The sequence below is a fragment of the Cervus canadensis genome, chromosome 16 (assembly GCF_019320065.1).
Source record: "Cervus canadensis isolate Bull #8, Minnesota chromosome 16, ASM1932006v1, whole genome shotgun sequence".
Classification (NCBI taxonomy): Eukaryota; Metazoa; Chordata; class Mammalia; order Artiodactyla; family Cervidae; genus Cervus; species Cervus canadensis.
This window is the reverse complement of record NC_057401.1, coordinates 35586218-35614168: the sequence shown is the minus strand read 5'-3', so window position 1 is coordinate 35614168 and position 27951 is coordinate 35586218. Positions and strand designations below refer to the sequence as shown.

Here is a 27951-nt window from a genome sequence, read left to right as displayed (position 1 = left end):
ACTAAGAATTATAGACATGTTTATTCAGAAGTCACACTTAACTCTTACCATACTGAATATAACAGTTACATTGTAGTCAGGATAATTTCAAGCCAGTTTTCTGGTGAGCACTTCCCAAAGAATTTAATGTAAGCACAGGATTAAACATTAAATCATTATCAATTCTAAGCTTCTAGCACAAAATAGACATTAAAATTTTTTAACACAAAGCCTGTGAGATGCACAGTAAGTTCTTCAAATTAAAAATACTTTTGCATATATATTGTCAAGTACTACTATAGCTCTTCTAAGTTAATAATAAGCTATTCTCCTTACATAAAGCAAATGTTACAAAGTTTGTTTGGGTAAGATCATGAGAAATCAGCTGAATATATTGCAGAAAGCTAATGAATGTTGATGGTAGAATTAGGAAGAAGGCAGTAGTGAGAAGGCTAGAGAGATGCTTTAGAAGACATGCAGAATTCAACAGGGTAAGGCCGAGATGATAAACTAGATGATTTCTAAAGCAATATGGATTTTGGTGCTGTTTTTCAAATAAAAAAGTATTTTAAGTATCTCAAAAGCAGTGTTAAAAACAGCATCCATGTTTGGGTATAAATTCCTGACTAAAATGTTGTATTTAATTTTTTTTAGGGAAATAAAAATTCTTTACTCAAATCTAATTTTGTTCACTAGAAGTCACTTTTTTGGTGCTTTTCTTAATCTGTCACCATCCTCTACTCTGGAATAAAACAAGGTATGAGCTATTTTCTTTCTTTCCTTTGGTTTTGAGTTTATTTTCACAGAGTTGTAGATTGTTAAATCTAGATAAAGCAGAAAAACATACTCCATATTTTAGACTGTGAAATGTTGACTTTTGTGACAGAGTTAATAGTTTTTACTGAATTTTGATGAGTTAACCTACTAATATGCTTATCAATAAAGAAACGTTTCATGGCCAACTATTGCCACTTTATTAATAAAAATTTTAAAAGATCATTATAGCATTTCCCATGGATGAAAACACAATAAAAAGTATAATTAAAAGGTCAGGCTGTTTATGCAATTCTAACAGCCCATATTCATAGCAACTTACATGTAAAGAAAGTACATAATTAGTAGTAATACTGATTAAATTCTTTTTTGGCACTAAAATGTCTCTAGGACTGGTATTAGATGAATTTTACTTACTACGTATCATTGCTGTGATTAACTGATTTGACACCAGGTGACAATATATAGAATGTCAGTATAATGCAGTATTATAAAAGAACTGACTTAGAGGTTGACAGTCTACCTTCTAGAACTCAGTACTAAATGATTTGCTTCCAAGTGCCATCTCCTTGGATTTAATGGATTGCATACTGAATTTCTATGACTCTTCATACAATGAAGTTAAATCTTTCAACAAGACGTTAAGAATTTTGTCGAGTTTATAATGAAGACATGCTCTATGTCCTGTGGAGACAGAACATGTTCAAGGAGTATGTATTTATAATGAACACTTAAGTAAATATTGTTGTTTAGTCACTAAGTCATGTCTAGTTCTTTTACAACCCCATGGACTGTAGCCTGCCGGGTTCCTATGTCCATAGGATTTCCCAGGCAAGAATACTGGAGGGTGTTGCTATTTCCTTCTCCAGAGGATCTTCCCGACTAGGGGATGAAACCCACATCTCCTGCATTGCAGGAGGATTCACCACCACTGAGGCACTAGGGAAGCTCCTAAGTAAATATACCTATAGCTAAAATTTGCCTGAATCTATTGTCTGTGCTTTGGACAATGTTTCCACACACCTTTCAATGAGTAAGTGGCTAGACTACCATTATTTTAGTTTATTAAACTAAACTTGTTTGGGCCTTTAAATTTTGATAGTTAGCTAACACCCAGCTCTTACTATTTGCTTCCAAAAATCATTCTATCAAGGATTTTGAGGTTCTTAGAAGATATTAAATAACCTGACAGTACAACTGTCCTTTAGCTGCTATATTCCCCCAAACATCTGAAATGAAACAAGGTATAACTTTAAATTAAAAAAAAAAAACTTTTTAAGTTAATTATTTTTGGCTGTGATGGGTCTTTGTTGCAGCATGGGCTTTCTCCAATTGTAGCAAGCAGGGGCTACTCTCTGGTTGCGGTGTGTGGGATTCTCATTGCAGTAGCTTCTCTTACTGTGGAGCCAGGGCTCTAGGGCACCCAGACTTGTCGTTGAGGCTCCTCAGTTCTAGGGCACAGGCTCAATAGTTGTCGCACACAGGCTTAGTTGCTCTGAGGTATGTGGGATCTTTCCGGCTCAGGGATTGAACCTGTCTCCTGCATTGGCAGGCAGATTCTTTACCACTGAGCCACCAGGGAAACCCAAGAAGGCATTACTTTTTGCTTTGTTTATAGAGGGTAATGGGAACAATTACATATAACTTTAATGTAAGATCAATCTATGTACCAACTTTATTTAAAATGTGCCTATTAGAGACTATTTTCAGCTTTCAATAAAAATGGATTAAGGAATGGTTTACTGTTACATCTAGTAATTCATCATGTCCTAAGGTACTATTTTTTTAGGTTATACTACTGAGACATTTTCCACTTTTATATTAATATTTCTACTTGAATTGCTTCTGCTTAATGGCTAATAAGCTTATCATTACTTCATTTTGAGCCATCTGAGCTTCACCACCTATAGTAGAAAGCCAATGTTAGTTTGCATATTTTACTCATTTAATTTTTAATGTCTTTTTTTTTTTAAAGAATCCTCTTTTATGCTGTACATTCTTTGCAGAGCTGCCCTCAACTTAAGCATAAATGTTTTCTTTCAATTTGCTTCCTGCAAGGTAATTTGACAGTTACAATTGTTACCCTATCCACATCTGATACATTGGTAACCTTGCTATCCTTTTACTTGGCTTTTTGGTAGGCTAAACTGAACAGCTGCCACAACAAACTCAAAACAGGAAGTCATGTGGTCTTTCTTTGTACTCCTATCTTTCAGGACTGACTTGGCTCCCTCTGCTGGTTAGTAATATAATTCCTTTCTTAGTTCAATAGGGTATTGGTGAAATGTAATACTTGGGGTGAATAACTTTGGTTGAGTAATTGAATTAGAGGTTCTCATGTCAGTTCTCTAGAATTTTGTGTTTAGCTAAGATTTTAATAAAACTAGGTCTTAAATAACTAACTGAAAGGGTACTGGTATCATGTGTATGAAAAAAACCCTTTTATTAACACTCACCAACATCGCAATACTGAAATCTAGACTGAAATAAGGTGAAACGGTTAAGTAATGAAATGCTTAAATTTTTGAAGTGTCTAAATTTTAATTCTGATGTTTGGTAGGTAGTTTTTATCCCACTGATCACAGCATACTGCCTCCCGTGCAATTCTTTACACAATTCTCTCCTTTTAAATTCTGTACACAATTTTAAGTACACTTACTTAAATATATAGATGAGTTAGATGGCAAGTGAAAGTTAACTATTTACATAAAGTTAAGAAATTATTCCTTACTTTGGCTAGAGAGAAAACCCTTATTGAAAGTTTGTTATCTTTCAGAGGAGTATCTATTATCTTCAGGGAATAACTTGTTCATATGATAATTACTTTGTGAAGGTAGCAGTTTGCTTTGAACTTCTATGACTAGGTAATATAAAATCTTCTCTGAAATATCCTAGTGCCTCCTCTAAAATTCCTCACTATTTCACAGGCAGTCATAAATTTCTAGCATTTTTTTCATTTTCTAAGGAAGTAAAGGAAAATCTGAACTGTAGATAAAAAACACTACTTTTTCTGGCCAATATCCCTAATAAAAAAAAGTAATCCAGCACATGCACACACACAAACAAAATGAATGTTTATAAATACAGACTTTACTATGTGTGATGTACTCTTAGATTTTTGATTGCTTCATCTATTTCAAATAAAAAAACGCTATTCTTAACCCATTGAGTTTATTTCATGACGCATAATGGTACATGACCCAGTTTTAAAATACTGGTCTATAGGGGATGCTTTGAAATGTGTATCATAAGCACTCCCTTTATACCTATTTTGGAGTTTGTATTTTTTCCTTCATTGATAAAATCAATTTTAAACAGTTGTTCCACATTAGTATTAAAATGCATGTAGAGTTTAATTCTCTGGTTCACATTCAGCACATGTGTAGGTTCCGGAAGGTTAGGCTTTCATGAAGATTTAATGACTCTAAATAATTTTATATTGAATTTGTATTTCAGAAGTACAATTTTTGAGGGCCCCATAGTATGTAATGCACAGTGAAACTTACAATGTAGTTTACCACATAACCAGTCACATTGATCCAGGAACACAAGGCATAGCTACACAAAAATATAAAGAACAATATAGGAAGGTCACAGAATTATAAATGGATGGTGTGAATAGTAAGTTGGACACGACTCAGCGACTGAACAATGAATAATAAAATCTATGAATTTAGAGAAAATCCTTAATTAGAGGTGAGAAGGATTAATGAAAAGATAAAGCCTGTTCTCTTAAAAGGCTACCATGAATAAAGTCATTCAAGTGAATAACCATTCATTTCTACCATCTTAACAAAAATGGGTAAGATATGCTGAATAATTGTCATAAACACTATCACAGATTTGATTAAGGTATTTACTTTGAAAACTTGAAACAGAAACATTTACAGACTGATAATTTTGTAGCTCACACTCAAATCAACATCTACAACTAACTCTTTATCAAAATTTAAGATAAAAATCATCCTAAAGTAACTTTAATTATCCTATATATGAAATAATTTTGGTAGTCTGAAATAATCTACAAAACATATATACACTACATGTCTGTTTTTTCAAAAATTGTCTCTGTAAGTTAATTTTATCACTGATAAATGGTAGACATAATGAGAAGAAAATTACTTTCTAAAATTTTTTATTCCTATCATTTTATGGAAAATTGTATCTAAAAGATATTTTCAATCAAATAATTCATAATTTGCCAACTATACCAATTCCTGTTAATGACATTCAATAGAAAATACTTAAAATGCATTTTAAAATATTTTATTAAATCTTTTGCAGCTTATTGATCAAGAATACATATAGGAATATACAGGAATATCTTTGGCAAAAAAAGTGAGTAGTGCAACTCAGTACTTAAAGGAGACAATACAAGGTCAGATTAAAGGTTTATTGGGCTATCCTATAAACTAAGAATTGATAAATCAAGGATCTAGCAGTGAAACATAATGCCACCATAAATCAACTGATTTTGGACATAAAAGTTTTAAATACTAAGATTATATTAGAAGAGTCTACGTAAGATCTCAACTTGGATACTCAAATTTAGGAAAACAAAACACGAGTTGATTTAATGGAGAAATATCCTGTTATGCATTGAAACAATTTCATTAGTTCTAAGATTTGGAAAAAAAAATTGTTATAAGCTATTTACAAGTTAAACCACTTAAAGGCAGAGACCCTGTTTTTAATTCACTCATGTTTAGGAGGTGCCTACTGTAAAAGCTAATTATAGCACCTAGTAAGTTCCTATTAAGTAGTGAGGGAAGAAACTAAAAATATCTAAAATTTTAAATTAAATGCTGTAACAATGCCAAGACTTTTGTTACCTGAACATGCAAAATTTTCAGCTTAACAGTAACATTTAAGGAAGTATATAAGAAGATAATTTTCTTTTCTAAGAAAACTGAAATATTAGTATTCTGAAAAGAAATGAAAAACACATTCTAAACCATCTGTATATTACTCAAAGCTGTGCTTAATAATGAACAAACTGTTGGATTTACTAGACAATGTTTAATTAATTGTATTAATGGTTATGAAATACTTATCAAGATTGTCTTTTCTTGTCCAAAATTTCCATACATGAAATGATTCCCAAAGGCTTATAGCATATATTTTAATTTAAAAGTCTTGTTCATCCAACCACTAGTAAGTAAAAATTCTAAATTTGTTTCAGTTTTTAAAAATCAATTTACCAGTTAACTTATTGGTATACTTGGTGCTTATCATAATAAGTAAGTGAACAGCAAACTAAAAGGTGAATTAAAATATCCAAACTAAGCCTGACCTCAGCTTTCACTGAACCTTTTCTTCAAAATGAAACCGTAAAAATAAATCTAACAAGCGTTTGCTTTGCTTGACAGCATAATTGAGTAGTAACCGAAGTAGCCATATGTGGTCCTTTAAGAATCAAGAAACACAGCACCTTTTGAATCATTGTACCGGGCGGCATAATTTTGTGCCCAATATGTACTTGCTGAATGAATTTCTACAGCAGTGCTGGTTTTGGACTAAGCCAACCAAATTTTCACATAATTGAACTTAGTGAATTAACTTAGCATGATTTTTCAAGAAAGAGTACAGAATGGATAAAGAATGCAGTTTGATTCAGGAAGAGAGGAAAGCAATATGAATATACTCACATAATCCAATGGATCACATAATGTACTGTCCTCGAGCAAGCCCATTTATCTAAAAACATGTAACTATCACTAGTTTGTGGGCTTCTGGTGCTTGTAGGGGGCTTTCAATGTCTAGAAGTAGTGCCGTTTCCTAGAACTTTGTAATAAACTTGCACTTTTCCCCCAGGTTTTCTTTTGTTTTCACACACCTTTCATAAAAGTTCTCTGTAGCATATAAGTGTATATACACGTAAGGGACAGAGTTCAGAAACTGGTGTATGTGTGGGGTGAGGTCAAGGCCCTTATAATCGTCGTTCATTCATTAACCAGCTATTAAGCAAATACTGTGTTGTCAGGCAATATTTTCTACACAAAACACCAGTCTGGGGCGGGGAGGGGGGAGGACCTCGCCCTCCTGGAGCTTACATTATTCTATCGGTACAAACAGATGAGATAAACAAGCATGATAAGTAGAATGCCTGCAGGATAAAAATGAGGAGGGAATCGGGAACGTCCAGTTTAAAGAGAGGCCACAGAGCCCCGAGGAGGCAGCCAAGCAAAACCCTGAAAGTAAGAAACTCTGTGGCACTCGGGGAAGGAGCCTGGCAGAAGGCGGAGCAGACACCCTGCTGGCTCCGCGGCCGAGGCGGCTCCCCGCGCCCCACCGCGCGCACCGCCTTCAGGCCGTGGTCAAGGCTTCGGCTTTTACTCCCGGTTAAGCAAATGCCGGCTCGAGAGACGTGTTAAGATCTGATTTAGTCCTTGTAGCGATCTCCAAGGCAAAAGGAATGGCCCGCGGGCAAATTTGCCTGTTTAACTTTCAGCGTACTGGTACACAGACAAATACAGTTTACATACAACTTAAGTAAACTCACGAAGATATAACACAAATTTCGTCCCGTTTGAGTAAAATCCGCTTACCTAGACACTTTTACCTGAAGAATAGCACCCTCTAAATTTACAGAAGTAAACTTAATAGTGAACTGTACGACAGAGTTATTTCAGGTGTTTCAGTAAGAGACTACAGAAGGCTCGGTACTGTACACAGAATCGCATCTGTACTCCAGCCTTGGTCAGGACCTCTGTTTCGAGCGTAAAGAGGAAAACGATGTCTGAAATCGGCGGGCCGCTGGCCCGCAGTCCGCCGGCTCTCCCCGCGCGCTCGGCTCCACCCACACCTAGAACGGGGCGCGCTCCGGGCCCACCGCGGGCCGGCTCCTCGCTCGAACAGCGTCGCCTACAGGCCTTTATCCCGACTGCTAGGCAAGAGCCAAAACCACCACCAACAAAAAGCGAGCCCAGAAAAGACCACATATTTCCAGAAATAAATGCATTACAAACACGATTCCAATTCAATCCAGCTGAGAATCTTCGCCTCCTCCAAGGGTTGAGTCCTTACTCCGCAGAAATAATGAAGAGACGGGCGTAAAGTCCGGCCTCTCAAAAAGAGAGCAGAGTGTACAATACGATGCATCCATCCACCCGGCTGCAGGGACACCATTTAAAAAATGCTCGGTCGCCGTCGGATCGCGGGCGTCCTCTACGTGGCCGCCCCGAGCTCGGCTCCCGAGAGCTAATGACGAGCAGCTGGGGCGGCGTGCGTGGCCTGCGAGCCGGTCCGGGCCTGAGAGCCCCCACGCACACGACCACCACCGAGGCTCGGGCCCCGCTCCGGTCGGCCTCCAGGAAAATAAAGACCTCTCGGTCTACCCGTGCCACAGCGAAAACGCCGCTCCGCAGGATCGACACTAAAAGGCAGTGTCCACAGCCGCCCTGACGAGAAGGGCGCGGAGGAGAGGCCCCCGCCGCCTCGCTGCCGGCCGCCTCCGGGCCCGGGCTGCGGTTCCGAGCTGAGCGGCGCGGGCCGTGCAGTGCGGCGCGGCCGAAGACGAGAGCCCAAGTGGCGGCGGCGGCGCGGCGGTGGCGGAAGTGGAGTGGGGAAGAGGGGGTGGTTGTTAGTGTTTGGCGCCGGCGGAGGGAGTCATTCCTGCAGCTGCACTTCCGGTCGGCATTTTGTTCTGAGAGGGAGAGACGGAACGAGAGAGAGACACACACAGGGCTCCTTCCCCCCCCGCCCTCCCCCCCCTCCCTCCGTCGGTACCGACTCACCCGACACCACCAAGCCGCAGGGAGGGACGCCCCCGCCGACTGGAGGATTGGTTCCCGGGCCGGCGGCGATGCCCCCCCGGTAGCTCGGGCCCCTGGTCGGGTGTTTGTGAGTGTTTCTATGTGGGAGAAGGAGGAGGAGGAGGAAGAAGAAGCAGCGATTTGTCTTCTCGGCTGGTCTCCCCCCGGCTCTACATGTTCCCCGCACTGAGGAGACGGAAGAGGAGCCGTAGCCACCCCCCCTCCCGGCCCGGATTATAGTCTCTCGCCACAGCGGCCTCGGCCTCCCCTTGGATTCAGACGCCGATTCGCCCAGGTAAATTCCTGCTCTTTATTTCGGCGGCGGCGGCGGCGGCGGCGGCGCCAGGTCCTCAGCGTCTCTCCTCCTCGCTCCCCTCCCCGCCGTTTCCTTAGCGGCCCCAGGTCTCCTCCACGGGCGAGTCTAGAGTTCGCTCCTCTCTGGTGGCAGCCGCCCTGGGTGGCGGTGGTTTTGTACCCTCTCCCGGCCGGCTCCGGTGGCGGGGACTGGGCTCCTGCCGGGCGGCCGGGGAGGCGTAGGCCCGGCGGAGAGTGCAGGCCGCGGGCCAGCGGAATCTACTTGAGCTCGGGGATTAGGAGAGCTCCGGGCTGAGCGGAGCTACTGCTGGTCGGTGACAGGCCTCGCCCGGGAGAAGAGCTGTAGCTAGTGAGGAGGCGGAAACAATACAACTAACAGCAAATGTGCCCTGACCGTCCCCATATTTACAACTTTCCTGGTCCGGGAGTGGGGAACGTCCCAGTGAAACAAACAACCCCCCTTCTTCCCCCTGTGACCCCATGAAGGGAGGAAGTAGTTTCAGTTAGTGAGACAAATGTAAATACTCAGACACGGATCCAGTGGTAATTCTTTTCCTGTGTAAAACTTGTTTGGACGTTGGAAAGTTAATAAAGACTCATTTTCTTTTTAAGGAGAATTAAATCGTCCACATGAATATTTAATACAGAAAACCATAGTGTAGTAGACACTGCATATGACCCCCCCCACCCACGCAAAGCGCTTTTATGTTGTTGTTTGACAGTGTGTTGCACATGGACTTTTTATTCAGAGACAAGTATACTGTACTTGACAGGTTTACCCTGCCACTTTATATTTGTGTGCGTTATATAAGGACAGTTTTAAATGATTGTACGTGAAACACTCAGGTACTTCCTGATCTAAACCTGTAGAAGCTTAGAAAGGTTTTTAAATGTTCTGAGAATTGCGGTGAGATACAAGTACATCCAATTTTCTTTAAAAGGATAGAAATGAAGTTATGCTTAAAATCCCTGGGAGGTTAAAAAAAAAATGTGGAAGGTGCCATCCTTTCATGTCAGGGCAGATCTTCTTGAGGTCTCAGGATTGTCATTGGCTGTTTGTGCCCATGATGTTTGACTGTGTAATGAGAGAGGTGTCATTTTAATAGGTCAAATGTATCTGTAAATGCTGGAGAAAAATATCAATTTTATCTTAAATTCTAGCTCACAAGTAAGTTAAGTGCTTGGAGCTTGTTTATGGAGGCGTTGGTAATGTAGGTTGGTATAAGGGAAAAACCAATTTAAAAGTCCTCAGCCATACAAGTTACATAGAAAAATAATTGTCCCTGGGTTGGACTGTTTTGATACTTTGTCTCATATTCATTGAAGGAAAACTTTCATTGGTTAAAATGAAGCAACAGTGATCAACAAAGTCCCTTGTTTTATTAGTAAGTGTTACGTTAGTTCAAATTTTTTGCATCTCATTAAATTATTATGTCATCGTAGAATAAGTAACTTTTCTGAAGGTGATTTTTGAGTTTAGCCTTTTGCTTAAAGTAAATGGTTCCACATTTCTTGCAACGTATGGATGAATGTTAGAAAGAGTGAAGTTAATATAGCTGTCACGTACTAGGCATGTTTTTAATGCTATAAATCCGTGTAGTAGTCAGTAGCGTGTCCGTGATTTGTATTGGTCAGGGAGCAGTTTGAATTTTAAAAAGCCTGAAGCTCCTGCTGAGCCCCAATCCCGGCCTCCCTCCCTCCCACTAATCTCCCATTCCTGTCTTTGTGCTGCCTGCTCCTGTTAGACACTGTTTGCTACAGGGCCTCAGGCCTACACTGGGTGGGGGGCACGCGAATTGGGACTGGGAAAGGTTTGGGGGGTAGAGGAGAATACAGAAGGTAGGAACAGTTCATTTCTTAAGCGGAGGATCGGGGTGGGGAGGGCGGGGTAAGGGCTTCAATATTAATGTTGAAAAAGGCCCTGATAAGAACCTGTGATTGTCTTTACAACTTTAAATAAAATACTGAGATGTATGTCTAGGGATGAACATCCTTCTATTAAAGGTAATGGAAAGCGGAGTTCTGCTTGCTTAGTTTTCATCAATAGGAAAAACTTATCTTTAGCGTTTTATAGGTATAAAGGGAGCTTTCTTAAACATGTTTGAATCAGTATGTCATATATCTATGTGATTGATTTTTTTGTTGTGACTTTGGCATTATAGTGAATTAGTTCTTATTAGACCTTATTTTCCTAATTCTACATATGTGGTACTCCGTAAGTAATACAGGTTGTTATGATACCTTTCATTCAGATAGCATAAATACTTCTTTAAAGTAGGTTGAAAATATTTTGTTTGGGCCAAACCAGTTAAATAGGTTATTTTTAAAGGAGAAGATATTGCGAAACTTCAGTAAAACCTAAACTTGAACTTTACATTCTTGATAACTTAGTTGGAAAGAATAATTTGTTTCCCTAGAGATTATGAATAGCCTGCTGTACTCCCCTGTATTGGTTGGAATACTCACCAGTGGCTAATCTTGTATTTCTTTTTCTTTCTTTTTTAATTCAGTGGAAGGAAACAGCTCTAAGTATTCCACAGATCTTACAGTGCTAGTTATATTATTTGGATAAACATTTTGTAATATACCTAGAGGAAATTTCAGCAGTATGGTTTATTGTTTCTTTTGAGTCTGCAAAGTTACTAGTAACTTAATTACTTGAAAAGAAAATAGTTTTGAAGTATATCATGAAAGTCTGGTAAATCAAATTAAAGTTGAATAGTAAATAACTATTTCTAGTGTTTTGAGATGAGAGTATCGGATGCTTCCTTTTGAAAGTCATTCAACAAATTTGTTTACTGTAGTTGTTCAAAAGCTTTTTGAACCTGTGCTAGGGATCATTATTATACTGTCCACCTTTGAGAAGAAAAGACTTGTATTTGAAGAAATTTCAAATTCTCTTTGGGGATGAAAAGTGAGAGTTTTCAGTATGGTAGTAAACTTGTTTTGGTTTTCGGCATAATGATCATTATTGAATCTCAAAAATAATATAAGCAAAGCTGTACCAATTCAGATGTGAAGTTTTCTTTCTTTGGAGCCAGGCTACCCAACTTAAACATGTATTTTCTAAGGCTTCCTTAACTTACTTAATTTTTTGGTGACCAGTTCACCATCAAACTGCTGTCTAAACATTTGAATACATCTGTGTTATATTTTGGTATGCTCTATGGTAGTATTTTTACTCTCCCAAAATAAGATGTAAACATTAATAATAAAAAGTAGATAAAAACTAAAGAGTTTGAGTTTTACACACTTTGATTTAAATTTCCCTGCTCCGTTGCTTATTAGGAAAAGCATACTTTGTAAATAATTCTGAAATTTTTAAGATGATGTAAGATTTCAGTTTATATAAAGTGATTGAGAAGACTGAGTTAAATAAAATTTCATACATGTGTAACTTCAGTTCTGTTTATCGTGTTTATTTGCTATAAAATGAATAGGAAATTACTGACTAGGAACTAGTAACTAAGTGGTTAGTTGACATGTTTATTTTAATATCCTGAGATACTAAGTTGGCTTTAGTGGTAATGTATGGTCTTATATTAGCTTTTAAAAATCATTTTAGAATATACTTTTTGAAGGGAGTTCTTTTTCTATTTTTAGCAGTTGTCAGTAATTATTCTTTGTATTCTTAAATTGGTTCTATTTCAGGGTGACCTGAGTTCATTCATAAATATTCTCATTCCCCTGCAATATGAATGACCAGTGTGATTTCCACTTTTTGATGAAAAAACTCAAGAGGCCAAGTGATTTGTGTAGATTCACTTAGTGACTCAGTGGGAGATTGGGGTATTCTCTGACTCTTAATAGTTTCTTATTAGATTATGTTGCTTTTAAGTAACGTGTGAGCTTTGGTCATGAAGCTAGGTATTGCTCAGTGCTGACACTGATACCATCTGTGATTTTTTTTTTTTCCTCGATTATCTGAGTCCAAGGTGCTTTTCTCATCTCCATAGAAAGATATGGTACCTGTCTTTTAGTTGTATTTTCCTGGTATGAAAATAGTACTTTTATGTTAGAGATCTTCACTTTGTGTATATATGTTTGCTGTTTGAGTGGTTGAGTTTATTTACATATGTCTCTCTTCTGGAGTGTAAGTGAATTGATTATATTTGTAGTAAATAATGACTCCTTAAAGTTCTATTTTTATTCAATTTTTTAATGACTATAATGGAATATTAGCGTTTCTAGTTGATTTAAAAGCAATTTTAAGTGTCAAATCTGGAGTCAATTTTAATGAATTGAGTTTTGTCAGATTGCATTATGTTTTAAGGCAGATTCCTTTCTATTCCCAAAGTGATTTATTAGAAGAGATCATTTGTTGATACAGGATTGCCCATTGGATAAGATTTTGAGGGCTTATTATTTGCCAGGAATTGTGTTACAGATGGGTGACCCCACTCTAGTTCTTCTAACAAGCTCATGAAATAGAAACAGTTATCACCCATAATTTACAGATGAAGAAACTGAGGCTAGAAATGTCAGAAAATTGTCTGTTGTCTTATAATTACTCTAATTGGTCTGATTTATATTGTTTCTTAAGGATTTAGGATTCCACATTTCTACTTTTAGTGAATTCTTAATATTATCCTTTAGTTCCTCAGTTGATTCAATACTTAAGGGCCATGTAGTCAAGGAAATTATGTGCTGTAGGCAAAGAACTAAAATAAAATTCAGACTGTATGTGCTATATACATTAATAGTAATTTCAATAATTTTGAAATCAGCAAATCTTTACTGCCTTATATTTTCATTTTGAGTTTGTTAATAAGTCTGATGAGTTTTTTACTTAAGTTTTTTATATTGAATTGAAATTGTCAAAGCATCTTTTTAGAAAGAGAAAATTGAGCTGTAGAGTGCGAATATTCATAGAAATATATACGATCAATTGTATCACAGTATATGAATCTATAAATAAGTATGACTCGTACTTTTTAAAAATTCCAGTATTTGTGTAGCCAAAGCATGTGGATCCTTTTGAAGTTCTCAACTTGGGAAGTTGTGCACTCACTCCAGAGCTATTGTCATTATATACAGTTTTAGGAGGATTTCTTTAGTAAATACCTTTATAGACTTTGAAGTAATCTTTTTCTCATCATTAATGGCAAATATTTATCTTCAGGGGTGAATTTGAGTTTTAGAGATAGTAAAAAAAAGTAATTTGGAACTTCGTTTAGGAAAACTAAGATTTAAGATCTTTTTTTTGCTTCAGGCACTGTGTTAGTGCCTTACATTTGTCATATGTAATATTATTGAGTGAATCCCATGTGCCAAAAACTGTGCCAGGCACTTTATATGGATTTTCTCAATTCTTTTAGGTACAGTATGAGTTTGGTTATATTTAGTACCCTAAGATATTTGAGAAAACTGAGGTACAGAATGATTGACTAAGGTCACACAGCTAACAAGTGGCAGAAAGTGGAGAAAGGACTCTGGAGTTGATGCTTTACCCATTATTCTTCACCACCACACTGTTTATCATGATTTGAACCTCCCAACTATCCAATGAAGTTAGTGATAATGTTCTCATTTTACAAACAAGGAAGTTGAAGCTCATCATACTTAATAATTTGTCCAAGGTGGCCAATATAACAGGTATTAAAGATAGGATCCCATTCAGATGTGTCTTGATTCTAAAACATCTATTCATTCCATTCTACCATGCTGCCTCTTCAAGATTTATACTACTTCTTTTTGTCTGTTATTTCTTGATGAAAAAGGTAGGCTTGGTTATAAAGTAGTGAAACTTGTTTTTCTAGTGTAGCTTATAAAGAGATCTGAAGACAATTAGAAAAGAGGAATTTTAAAATTTTTTGGTCAGTTATAGCTGATTCATTACTTGATACAGTTTTTAAAACATACCATATAAAATATGCAAGATGTTTCCATATACAAATATGCATTTAAATAGAATACTGATGTTTAAATATAATGCATGCTATACTTTTTGAAAATGTGAGAAAGTCACATTTAGTTTTCATGGAAAAGCCACAGTATTTATTTTCACGGTATTGTTGTGATTCTTGAATTCTTATCAAAATGTTAAGCATTAAAAAGTGTTCTCAAGAATACATTAAATTTTTAACATAATTGATGTAGGGTTTTTTTTTTGCCATCTTACATATGCATAGCATATCATTTAACATAATACACCAAACTCTTAAAATTAAAGGAGAAACTTTTTTCAGAATGTAAAAACATGAAATTAGTAACATTAATTTATTTGTTAAAGTACTTTAGTATACTTTTACTTCTCCTGAGAAATTCAGAAGCATTGACGTAATTTTGAAATGCTGGATTCCTTTTTGTTAGAATGAGCTTATTTGGGTCGTCTGTACTTCTCAGTTCTTTAGTCTTGTGCCAGTGAAATGCATATGTACTTTATGAGTACTATTTTTTTTTTAAAATAGTCATTGGTTCTAGATACCTCAAAAACTAGCAGTGCTTGAAACACTAATCGAATTATTAAAACTCAAACTAGAGTTTACTCTAAAAATACCAATTTTATGATGATGTATTTAATTTTTTAATTAACTAACATGTCCTTGAAATTACTCCTAGTAAAGAAATGCATCACTGAGTTTTCTCAGCACTGCTATTTGGCAACTCTTTCAAGATTTTCTTTTTTTCTTTTTTTGTTTTGCTTAGTTTCCCCTATGTTTGTTATGTTCCCCTATATTTTTAATTGAAGTATAGTTGATTTACAATATTATGTTAATTTTATGTATATAGCATATTGATTTTCAGTATTTTTGCAGATTATATTCCATTGTGGGTTATTACAAGATATAATTCCTTGGTATAATTCCCTGTGCTATCTCATATACCTTGTTGCTTATCTATTTTAACTCTTTCAGGAATTTAAAATCTACTTTCAGTTTTCTTTGTGTGATAGGATTGTGGGTTGCCAGTTTCTGTCTAAAGAAATTGATGATCTGAATGTAGTCTATATATAATTTAGTTTTTCTTTGGTAATGATCAAATTGAAATTTTACATGGGTATATAATGGGCCTAACTTCCATTAAAAAAAAATTCTTAAAGAATTGATGCACATACCATGATGCTTTTTCCTAGGGTTCTGCCTATATCTTAAAAAATTCTTAAGGTGGAAAGTTGAAATGCAGTGGCCTAAATGCTACTTTTAATTAACATTTTTTCCCTTTGAAAACAGGATTAAAAATCCAATATTTATGCCATAACCTACTTCAGGTTACTTCAGGTTATCCTGTAAGACATATCTGACATATACTTTTTATTTAACTCTATTAATATTCTCTTTCCCTCTTCTTGTGTATCTCTTCCTCTTTCCGTCAGTGTCTATTTAATCTGTGTCTCCTCCTAAGCAAATTTTTACATAGCTTGGTGAATATAGTTGGTATTGTTAATGTTTATGAAACCTAGAGCAGTTTAAAAGGCCTCAGATTCTGAGATCTTCATTAAGTTCAGAATATTACTGGTGAAAAGCGTTTTGATACTAACTGGAAAATGTATATTTGTGTTAGCATTCTTACTTCATTCTGGAGATATGGTACTTCTCAAAACATCAGCTCAATGACCAGAAATTTTTTTTAAGGAGAAAGCAGACTTTTTTGTGAAAGTTTCCTTGGTCATTTAATTTAATAGCATTTGTCAGTTTATTACTTATTTACTCTTGATAAAATAATTTGTTCATATGTCTTCAGTCATACTAAACCATCAGCTCTATGCAAGCAAGGAGACTATTATTTCCATCTTTATGTTTGTAACACCATCACAGTGCTTGTCCTGTGTTGTAGGTATTCATTACATTTTTGTTGAACCGATTAATTAGAATTAAACTGTATGATAGTGTTTACATACATCCCAATCAATCCATATGAAATATATATAAAGGAAAACCTAAAAGTTCTTTTTTTGGCTGTTAGGATTGTAAAACATAGGAAAGGGCTTTTGTTTTGCTCCCCTAGGTAGCAGAATTGAAAGTAAGATAACTGCGATTTATTGTAAGAGGGAAACTATCTAAATACCTTGTTTCAAGCTTAAGATTGATTTATTGTAGTTTTTATTTTCTTTGCTAATTTAAATATTATATCTAATAGCAATTTAGATAAGTCAACTGTGATTAGAACAGAGCATTAAAAATGCAAATTAAATGAAATAGTGATATGGTGACTGAATTTTTTTTATGTAAGACTTGTTCAGTTGCCAAGTTATGTCCGACTCTTTCCAACCTCCTGTAGCACTCCAGGCTCCTCTGCCCTCCACTATCTCCTGGAATTTGCTCAAATTCATGTCCATTGAGTCGGTGATGCTATCTAACCATCTCATCCTCTGTCTCAGTTAGGCTTATTCAGGTATAATTTACACAATAAAATTTATTATTGCTGCTGTACAGTTTGAGTTTTGAGAAACATTATCTTGCAACTACTACCTTTAGTAGAGACATAATATTTTCAACACCTCTACCAGTTCCCTTATATCCTTTTGTGATCAATATCACCCCTACTCTAATTCCTGGCAGCCAGATCTAAATTCCTGTTCCTATAGTTATGTATTCTCTAGACTGTCACATAAGCGGAATCATACACATGTAGGCTTCTGTGTCTGGTTTCTTTCTCTTAGCATAAAGCTTTTGAGATCATCCACGTTGTTGCATGTATTAATAGTTTGTTGGTATCTGAGTTTTGAAGTTGAATTTAATATACTCTACAACTTTGGTACTACCTTGTTGAAAAATACTTTGAACAGTTTTAGATATTTGTCTCAGATCTTGCAGCTGCTTTGTTATTGGACACAATCTTACTTTCCCATATTTACCCCTCAGATGGTATAGAATCTGCCTGCAGTGCAGGAGACCTAGGTTCAATCCATGGGTCAGGAAGATCTCCCAGAGAAGCAAATAGCTACCTTATCCAGTATTCTTGCCTGGAGAATTCCATGGACACAGGAACCTGGCAGGCTTCAGTTCATGTGGTCACGGACACAACCGAGCGACGAACACTTTCACATTTCCACCCCTCAACACCAGAGATGCTGCGATTTACATTACTGTTGAGTGGCATTTATTTATATGAGTTAATTCTGTTAGGTTAGATGCTCTGCCAAGTAGGTAATAAATAGACATTGGCCTCTTTTTCATCATACTTGAAATAGCTCACTTCATGTATTTTGAACATACAGCATATAGCAACTGAAACGGTGGTGAGTTTACAACCAGAAATTGAGTTTACATTTTGTTGGTTTCATGTTTGTTGTTTAAACTAAAAATAGAGCATAGGTTATAGTGAAGAACCAGTCATTGCTTCTCTTTTAATGCTTAAAGTAGTGCTATTTACTGGAAGTTGGAGCAGATAATGAGAAAGAAGGGTTATTTTTTTTGACCACCTGTTTTGTTCCCCCTCACTCCTCACTTTTTGAAACAGCATTCTCTCTTGGGTTCAGGGATATCATTCTCTAATACGTAGATCTTTTTGCTAACACTTCCATCTCTGCCCACTCCTTAAATATTGGTGTCCCCAAGGTGGTTTTTCAGCCTTCATTCTATTCTCTCTTCCTATTGATTTAATCTATTTAACTTTTTTTTACATGCTTATAACTCACAAATCTGTCTGTAGAATAGAATTCTCTTCTAAGACAGATCCAGCTGTCTTACTAGGCACCTCCTGATGTCCCATACATACTGTAAATTCAGAAATAGTATAGAAATCTGAACTCATTTGTCAGTTCTTCCCTACCCTTACCCCCTCCCACTCAAAAAGAAAAACTATTCTTAGAACTATGTGAAGTAGGTTAATGTCCCCATCATTAACTCAAGTTGCCTAAACTAGAAACTTGGTGATAGTACTTGATCCTTCTTCTTTAGTGTATCTCCAAATGAGTTGTTTACCATGTTCTGACATTCATAACACCTCCCTGAGTATCACTTAAATCCATCCCTCGTTTACTATTTGATTCTGAGAGTGGGCAGGTGCATACAGCTAGTTGGGTGAAATAACATAGCATTTTAAGAGAGATTTAGAGGTAATTGCAAAATATGTATTTAGTGTTAGGATACTTTTTGCTCATATGTTTGGGCTCTGATATTTAAAATTAAGGTATCATTTTCAGTAACATTCATGTTTTATAGCTTAAATGTGAATGTCTTCTGTACCCATTCCCATATCTAAAATCCAGGACCTCTTTAGAGCCCAGTGTATCAAGTAGAACAGTTTGAACTCAGTGTTTTTCTTACTTTTAGAGCACTATATTTCATAGATTTGTACATTCATTTAAATACTGTGTGTTTATGTGTTCAGGAACAGAGTCTGAATTGAAAAGAAAATGAGAATGTAGGAGCAAAGGAAGGCTTTTTAATTGACTTTCCTACTACTGTGAAAACAAGTTTACTTGAATAGCATTTTCACTTTTATTGCAGATAACAAAACTAAAGGAGTAAAAGCAGTGGGGATATGGTACCATTCAGTTGCTAGGCATGCAAACATTTTTAATGGCAAGAGTCATATATTGTAGCTGTATTATTTGTTGCTGAGTTTGGAAGTTGTTGCTTATGGTTTTGTATAAGCTTACAATGTTTCTTCTTAGAATAAAGTTATCTCCTTATTCCCCAGTTGGAACAGAAGGAGGGTCTGCTTAGAGTTACTGATTTAAATAACCCTGAGTATCTCTTGTGAAGGGTATCTTAAAATGTGATGCTATCTTGAAAAATGAAGGAAACATTTTTTTCACTGTATCTAGAATTTCTAACTAAGGAAATAATAGGTGCTATATTTTGCTCTAGTGCTAATTGCCATGTTCTTGAGAAAATAAGATCAATACAAAGGCTGTTTACAAAGACTGACCAAAAACCTTGCCTGGGTATTGAGTTTGTGGTGGCTTGCACATAGTAAGCATTCAGCAAACAGCAAAATACATGAATTTGAATTGTGTTTCAGTTTTTGAGATAAAGGATTGATTGAGTGACAGATGATAGATGGGGCTTGCTAAATGTTTAATTAGATAGAAGGAAGAGAACACTAGATAGGACAGACTTTAAAGCAAAGAATTGTGTGATTTAACTACTTGGTAATTGGACAGTTAGGTTTGTTTGGCTGGAAAAGAGGAAGATCTATGTACAGAAGTGTTTTTGAGTTCTTTCTATTTTGTTCCCACAACAGTTTTGCTTCTGATTTCAAGTGTTAGTTTAGACTTCATTCTCAGTGGTAAGGGACAATTTAATAGGCTCAGGGCTAACATGACCTGCATAATCCAGATATGCATATTAGGACTTGGGAGGTGTTGGTGGGATAGGGAGAGAGGTATTACAGTTCTTCAATCATTTCCAATTATTCATGGTTTTTAGCTCATTTCAAAGTGCCATTGTATGTCCTCACTATTGAGATAAGGGGGCCTAAACACTAGAATTTAAAATGACTTATAAATTACAACATACTTGTGGCTGTCCTAGGGTGAAGTTCAGTATCTGAATCTCTAATACGCTATCTTGCTGTTGAGCTGTGTTGCTACCTCTGCTATCATATGGTTTTAGTGACTCTGTTTTCAACTAGAGGATAGCCACCAAAATTGTAATGTTCTTTATAAAAACTTTATACTTCAGCAACTCTCCATTCCCTCAGATTTCTTGAGAACCAGAGCTACTAGGTTTTTAATAAAAATACGTATATGAATGTAATTCTGGTTAAATATCTGTTTATGGTATAAATATATGTACCTAGTCCTATTTTCTCTTACGGTTGTATCATAAAGGTTTTCCTAATTTTTTACATAGTGTTCATAAATATTTAAAAAGTTACCCAACATTTTGTCAGTGGATGAACCATAATTTTGTCAGTCATTCTACTTTGGACATTTTACTTGCTATCACCTCTTTCTGTACAAAAGTGAGGCAGTGGAACATCTTTATATGTACATTTTTCACCCTTTGAGGGCTTTATTCATTTAGGGTAGAATCCCATTGGTTCTAGTTAGGCAGAAAGGTTTGAACCTTTTTATGGCTCTTTATATATATTTCCAAAAATAGTTTACTCTTTCTTAATCTTTATTTTCATTCATGTCTGTATTCAGTGAATTTGTTTGTTTTATATAGGTTCCTCTTTCCTATTAAGATTATTCTTAGATCATTTAAATGCTCCTCTACTGTTGTGGCTGTGGTCTCTTTTCAATATATTTTTGAATTTCATAGTAAAATTTATGAATTTTTCAAACTGTTATCATTTGGAGGTCTTGTATAGTGAAATTAGCATAGAATCTAGTCTAAACTAGCTACTAGTCAAGTAACATTTAGACCAGTCATTAAGCCCATTTCTTCAAATGTAAACTGAAGGAGTTCTCAGGTTTTAGGATTTTTATGGACTAATAAAAACATAAAGCAAAAGGGGGAAAATTTAGATAAATGAAAGAAGAGAGTAATCAGGTCCTAGAGAGATAGCTTAGGTAAGACATCAGCAGTTTTCATCTGTAGAAAAGCAGTAAGTAGGTTTTAGATGGGATGGTCAGTTGCTTCAGTCGTGTCCAGCTCTCTGTGACTCCGTAGACTGTAGCCTGCCAGGCTCAGGCTTCTCTGTCCATCGGATTTCCTAGGCAAGAATACTGGAGTGGATTGCCATTTACTAAAAAGGAAAATTAGTTCTTTGGTAGGTCCTATTAGAATTATTTTTTTTTTTTTCATTTTTGCATTTAGATGGGTATATCTTTCCTTTTCTCCTCTGTCTTTTGCTTCTCTCTTTTTTAATTGAAGGACATTTGCTTTACAGAATTTCATGTTCAAACCTCAACATCAGTCAGCTGTAGGTATACATATATCCTCTCCCTTTTGAACCTCCCTCTTATCGCCCTCCCCATCCCACCCCTCTAGGTTGATACAGAGCCCCTGTTTAGAGTTTCCTGAGCCGTACGGCAAATTCCTGTTGGCTATCTATTTTACATGTGGTAGTGTAAGTTTCCATGTTACTCTCTTCATACATCTCACCCTCTCCTCCCTTCTCCCAGTGTCCATAAGTCTGTTCTCTATGTCTTTCTATTGCTGCCCTGCAAATAAATTCTTTGGTACCATCTTTCTAGATTCCATGTATATGCATTACTATATGATATTTATCTTTCTCTTTCTGACTTACTTCACTCTGTATAATAGGCTCTTGGTTCATCCACCTCATTAGAACCGACTCAAATGTGTTCCTTTTTATGGCTGAGTAATACTCCATTGTGTATATGCATGACAATTTTATCCATTCATCTATCGTAGGACATCTAGGTTGCTTCCATGTTCTAGCTATTGTTAAATAGTACTGCAGTGAACATTGGGGTACATGTGTCTTTTTTAATTTTGGTTTCCTCAGGGTATATGCCTTGGAGTGGCATTGCTAGGTCATCTGGTGGTTTTATTCTTAGTTTTTTAAGGAATCTCCATACTGTCTTCCATAGTGGCTGTATCAATTTACATTCCCACCAACAGTGCAGGAGGGTTCCCTTTTCTGCCCACCGTCTCCAGACTTTATTGTTTGTAGACTTTTTGATGATGGCCATTCTTACCGGTTTGAGGTGATATCTCATTGTAGTTTTGATTTGCATTTCTCTATTAATGAGCGATATTCATTATCTTTTCATGTGTGTGTTAGCCATCTGTTTGTCTTCTTTGGAGAAATGTCTATTTAGGTCTTTTTCCCACCTTTTGATTGGGTTGCTTATTTCTCTGGTATTGAGTTGTATGAGCTGCTTGCATATTTTGAAAATTAATCCTTTGTCAGTTGTTTCATTTGCTATTATTCTCTCCCATTCTGAGAGTTGTCTTTTCACCTTGCTTGTAGTTTCCTTTCTGTGCAAAAGCTTTTAAGTTTAATCAGGTCCCATTTGTTTGCTCCTGTTTTTTATTTCCGTTACTCTAGGAGGTGGGTCATAGAGGATCTTGCTTTGATTTATGTCGAGTGTTTTGTTGATGTTTTCCTCTAAGAGTTATATAGTTTCTGGTTTTACATTTAGATCTTTAACCAGTTTTGAATTTATCTTTGTGTATGGTGTTAGGAAGTGTTCTGATTTCTTTCTTTTACATGTAGCTGTCCAGTGTTCCCAGCACCACTTATTGAAGAGGCTGTCTTTGCCCCATTGAATATTTTTGCCTCCTTGTCAAAAATAAGGTACCCATAGGTGCGAGGTGGTAGTGGTTTAGTTGCCAAGTTGTGTCCGATTGACATATTGTGACACCATTGACTGTAACCTGCCAGGCTCCTCTGTCCATGGGATTCTCTAGGCAAGAATATTGCAGTGGGTTGCCATTTCCTTCTCCAGGGTATCTTCCCAACCCAGGGATCGAACCCAAGTCTCCTGAATTGCAGGCAGATTCTTTACCAACTGAGCTATGAGGGAAGCCCATAGGTGCGTGGGTAGACTTAATATTTGAGATATGAAGTATCTAGTGTGATGTGGACTTGGCTGTGATTTCATATTCATTCTCTTGTTCATCAAACATTAGGTGTTTCCTCTGTCGCAGAAACTATAAGGCATTACCAGTGGTGAGATAAAATACTTCATTCTTGCCTTCAAGGATCTTAATAGTCTGAGAAAAGACAGATAAAGAATTTGTTATAATATCAAGATTAACAAAGAGGATACAGTAAGGGCACTGGGGGGGGGTTACCTAATTTAGACTAAAGATGGTATATAAACCATGCTTCAGTTCAATTCAGTTCAGTCGCTCAGTCATGTCCGCCTCTTTGCAACCCCATGAATCGCAGACGCCAGGCTTCCCTGTCCATCACAAACTCCCGGAGTTTGCTCAAACTCATGTCCATCGAGTCGGTGATGCCATCCAGCCATCTCATCCTCTGTCGTCCCCTTCTCCTCCTGCTCCCAATCCCTCCCAGCATCAGGGTCTTTCCAGTGAGTCAGCTCTTCGCATGAGGTGGCCAAAGAATTGGGAGTTTCAGCTTCAGCATCAGTCCTTCCAATGAACACCCAGGACTGATCTCCTTTAGGATGGACTGGTTGGATCTCCTTGCAGTCCAAGGGACTCTCAAGAGTCTTCTCCAACACCACAGTTCAAAAGCATCAATTCTTCGGTGCTCAGGTTTCTTCACAGTCCAACTCTCACATCCATACATGACCACAGGAAAAACCATAGGCTTGACCAGAGGGACCTTTGTTGGCAAAGTAATGTCTCTGCTTTTTAATATGCTATCTAGGTTGGTCATAACTTTCCTTCCAAGGAGTAAGCATCTTTTAATTTCATGGCTGCTGTCACCATCTGCAGTGATTTTGGGGCCCCCCCAAAAAAAGTCTGAACTGTTTCCACTGTATCCCCATCTATTTCCAATGAGGTGATGGGACCAGATGCCATGATCTTAGTTTTCTGAATGTTATGCTTTAAGCCAACTTTTTCACTCTCCTCTTTGACGTTCATCAAGAGGCTTTTTTTTTTAGTTCCTCTTCACTTTCTGCCATAAGGGTGGTATCATCTGCATATCTAAGGTTATTGATATTTCTCCCGGCAATCTTGATTCCAGCTTGTGCTAAACCATGTTTAGCAAGCCATTAATTAGACTTGGGAGTCTGGGGCAAAAGTTTGATTTTAGAAACTGCAGATGCTTAGATTATTGGAGCGTAGGGTTGGAATAGGAATGTTCCAAAAAGATTTGAAGCTGCAGAAAGGGGCTGAGTCTAGATTATGGACGAATGTATATGCTTTTAAGAATTGTTTATTTTAAAGATATTGGGAAACCAAGAAATTACTTAGTAATGAAGTATATTTTGTATTTGCAAAAAATTTTGGCAGCAATACAGAGATTAGATAGGCGATAGAAAAAAGGCTAGGGAGGACATCTAGGAATTGATGAAGTTCTCAGTTAGGACTGTGAAAAATGTGGAGGGGGAGATCCACAACGAATATTACGAGATTAGCCTGCATACAGTTTGGTGCTTATATGTAGGTCAGTTGAGTAATGGAGAATGAAAAGAGTTGAGGATTGATTCTCAAGTTTCATATTTGTGGACCTTGAAGTATGAAGGTTCTATTCACTAAGATCAGGAGTATAAGAGGAGAAGGTTATAAGAATTGAAAGATGGGGATATGGCAGAAGGGAGGGAGATGATACTACAGTTTTAGGCTTGTCAATGGGATATTCAGGTGTGCGGTAGATGTGGGAGTCCCAGTACTTCATTCAGGTTCTCAGAGCTGAGAAGACATTAAGCTTTTCTTTGGCAAAGTGCATAATTATTAATTGGTCTGTTAGAGAATTATTTTTATGAGGACAGCATTTCTAAATCTATGTAGATTTTTTTAAAGGATATATAAAATTTAAGGTTAAAACTGTGTTGAAATCCTAGAATTTCTTTTTTAACTGAGAATATCCAAGGTACTATTCAATTTATTATTATAGTTCTGATACAGATATACAAATTAGAATTAGCATATAGCCTTTAAAGCCAACTTAAGTTGAGTAACTTTTGGCTGCTTAAAAAGAATACGGTCTATCCCTGTATCACTTTTCACATTTTGGATGAATGGATATTAAACAATTTAGTGACTTGGTCAAATTGTTATAGATACTAATGGCTATTTGAAAATGACTTTCAAAGCTGACCTAGAATATCTCCAAACAGTCTTAAATCAAGGTTAAAAGTAGTTTTGTTTTTTTTTTAAATCTTACTTGGTTTAAATTATTAGAAGATAATAGATAATAATACCATTTCTTCTTAAGGCTTTGTTTTCCATTGTATTGACTATATTACTATAAACTTAGAAAAACAAAATGAATGTTCTTATATGACAATTTTCTATTGTAATAGGCTGTCTTAGGGCCTTCCTGATATATTGTCAATCCAGCTTAATCTGAAGACCGCTTCTTTAAGTTGGTTTTATACTAAATGCATACATATTATGAGATCTTTGGTGAGAACTATGTTACTTTGCTTATGAGAAAATTGTATTTGCAGATATAATTTAATGCTTGCTTTTAAAAAGTACTATATACAGGAATAATTGTGAAAGAATCAAACTTAATTATCATAAATAATTGACCAGGTCAGCTTCAAAATAAAAACGAGTGCTTTCCTAGGATCTGAATACATTTAAGTAAATGTACTTTTTCTTTTTAATTAGAGAGATGGCATGTCAGAATCATCTAGGGAACTTTTTCAAACTTTTGATATAACCCTTTTATGGAGATGTAGGGTAAGTTTTATAAGTTTCTCTATTAGTTAGTCCTTTAGGCTTTTTAATCTTCTGCAATAATTAATTTAATAACTACTATGCTCTCAGCAATGAATTCTAGGCATTTGATGCTAGGACTTTTTTTTCCAGCCTCCCTCTCAGATTTACATGGCTGCCTAAGCTATGCCTCTTTCCTCCTCTTCCCCCAGCTTTATTTTATTTTTTTCTGTTCTGTGAAAACAGCTGTGAGGCGTGAAGGATCAAGGAACCATGGTGGGCGGAGTTATTAATGATTTAGAATTAAAACTAGGAGTAGAATGGAGAGGTATGTTAATACAGAATGGAGTGGAGTTTCTGAATACTAGAGAGGCTGTAGAATTGAGGAAAGAAGAGTAGCAGATACTACAAATGAATTTGGCAGAAAGAATTGGTGAGAAAAATTGAAGTTAAAAACAAATACAAGTTGGCAGCAGTACCTAGAGTAAAATAAAAAATGACGAACTGACTGATCTGGTCCTAGCAGTGCCTTATGTTTAAAAAGTTTACTCAAAAGTCAGATTGCTTTATTTTGTATATGTTGAATACATACTCTTTAAAAGTCATGTGTAAAATGTTTGGAATAGTGCTGTGCACTGAACAGCAAGTCCTCAGCAAATATTTATTACTTTAACTAGTTGGCAGCTACTTTTTGAATTGTGTGATTTGATGAAAAATATACTTGTCGAGTATGTTTCAAAATAAAAATCTGCTAATTTGTGACATAATTACTGGAAGATAAAGTTCTTCTTCACAACTTTCCTGGTGGCTCACACGGTAAAGCGTCTGCCTACAATGCGGGAGACCCAGGTTCGATCCCTGGGTTGGGAATATCCTCTGGAGAAGGAAATGGCAGCCCACTTCAGTACTCTTGGCTGGAAAATCCCATGGATGGGGGAGCGTGGTAGGCTACAGTCCAGGGGGTCGCAAAGAGTCAGACATGACTGAGCGACTTCACTACTATTTCTTCACAACACAACTTGTCTGTATACCCCAAACTAAGTGAAGTATCCCAAATAATAACTCAACTTATACAAGGAACTTAACTAATCTGTTTTCTTAAGTTAATTATGCTTCTAAGGTATTCTATACTGCTGTGTGGCAATATATATACAACACACACAAATATGGTCACTATATTTTGATAGCTCATTTTCCTGCTTCACATCTTTTAATCAAAACCATTTATCTCTTTTTTTGTCCCATCTATCCAAATCCTACCTTCTTTCTATCAAGTTCTTAGGGGTTTTGGGTGGTAATGGAGGGAGATAGCATAGGTTGATTTGTTTGTGCTTTTCCAAGCTTATATTTTCTCTCTTTGCTCTTGCTCCAGTTCATGTGATCTCTTCCTTTTCTAATATGTATCTCTGTGTAGGAGTTCATTATGTAAGTTATATGCTAACTTGTTACATTTTCATCTTGTGTATCAAGCTACAGTTTATTTTGTTTCACTTTCACATTGTATTATCAATCAAATTATAAACTCTTTGAGGGCAGGGTCTGCCTATGGTACCTTATGAAGTGTATTGCCCAGAGCGGGTTTTTAGCAAGTGTTTGCTGATAACTTAAGTGGCTCGTCTGAACTAGTTTGAAAAGATTTGGAGACTACTTCACATTCTCAAAAACTATGAAATTCACTCTCTTAAAGTGTACAGTGGTAAAAATTAAATGGCTTTTTTAGTATATTCACAAAGTTGTACAACCATCATCACTGCATAGTTCCAGAGCATGTTTGTCTCCCTCAGATTAGCAGTCACTCGCCATTCTTCCCTTCCTCCAGCCCATGGCAACCTACGTTCTGTTGCTGTGGATTTCCTTATTTACATAGGTGAAATCATACAGTGTGGCTTTTTTGTACCAGGCATCTTTCACTTGGTCATCCATGTTGTAGCATGTATGAGTACTTAATTGCTTTTTATGGTCAAATAATATTTCATTGTGTGGGTATACCACATTTTAATTAACTTGTCAGTTGA

General features: G+C 36.6%; 2 protein-coding genes across 4 annotated transcripts in view; one reads left to right on the top strand and one right to left on the bottom strand.

Moving 5' to 3' along the window:
* Positions 1 to 27859, bottom strand: LOC122454300. Its single transcript, XM_043488685.1, has 4 exons — positions 27771 to 27859; positions 9085 to 9168; positions 8490 to 8815; positions 1 to 8398 (listed from the first exon to the last, which is right to left on the bottom strand). Exons 1-4 carry the CDS (start codon positions 27857 to 27859, stop codon positions 7821 to 7823), a joined length of 1077 nt encoding a protein of 358 aa, XP_043344620.1. The 3' UTR covers positions 1 to 7820.
* The window catches only part of NIPBL (NIPBL cohesin loading factor), a 192866-nt gene continuing 173583 nt past the window's right edge, over positions 8669 to 27951 (top strand). For all 3 annotated transcript variants that reach the window (XM_043488980.1, XM_043488978.1, XM_043488979.1), the window contains exon 1: positions 8669 to 8802. The gene's annotated coding sequence lies outside the window, so the exon portion shown is untranslated. The remainder of the gene's footprint in view (positions 8803 to 27951) is intronic.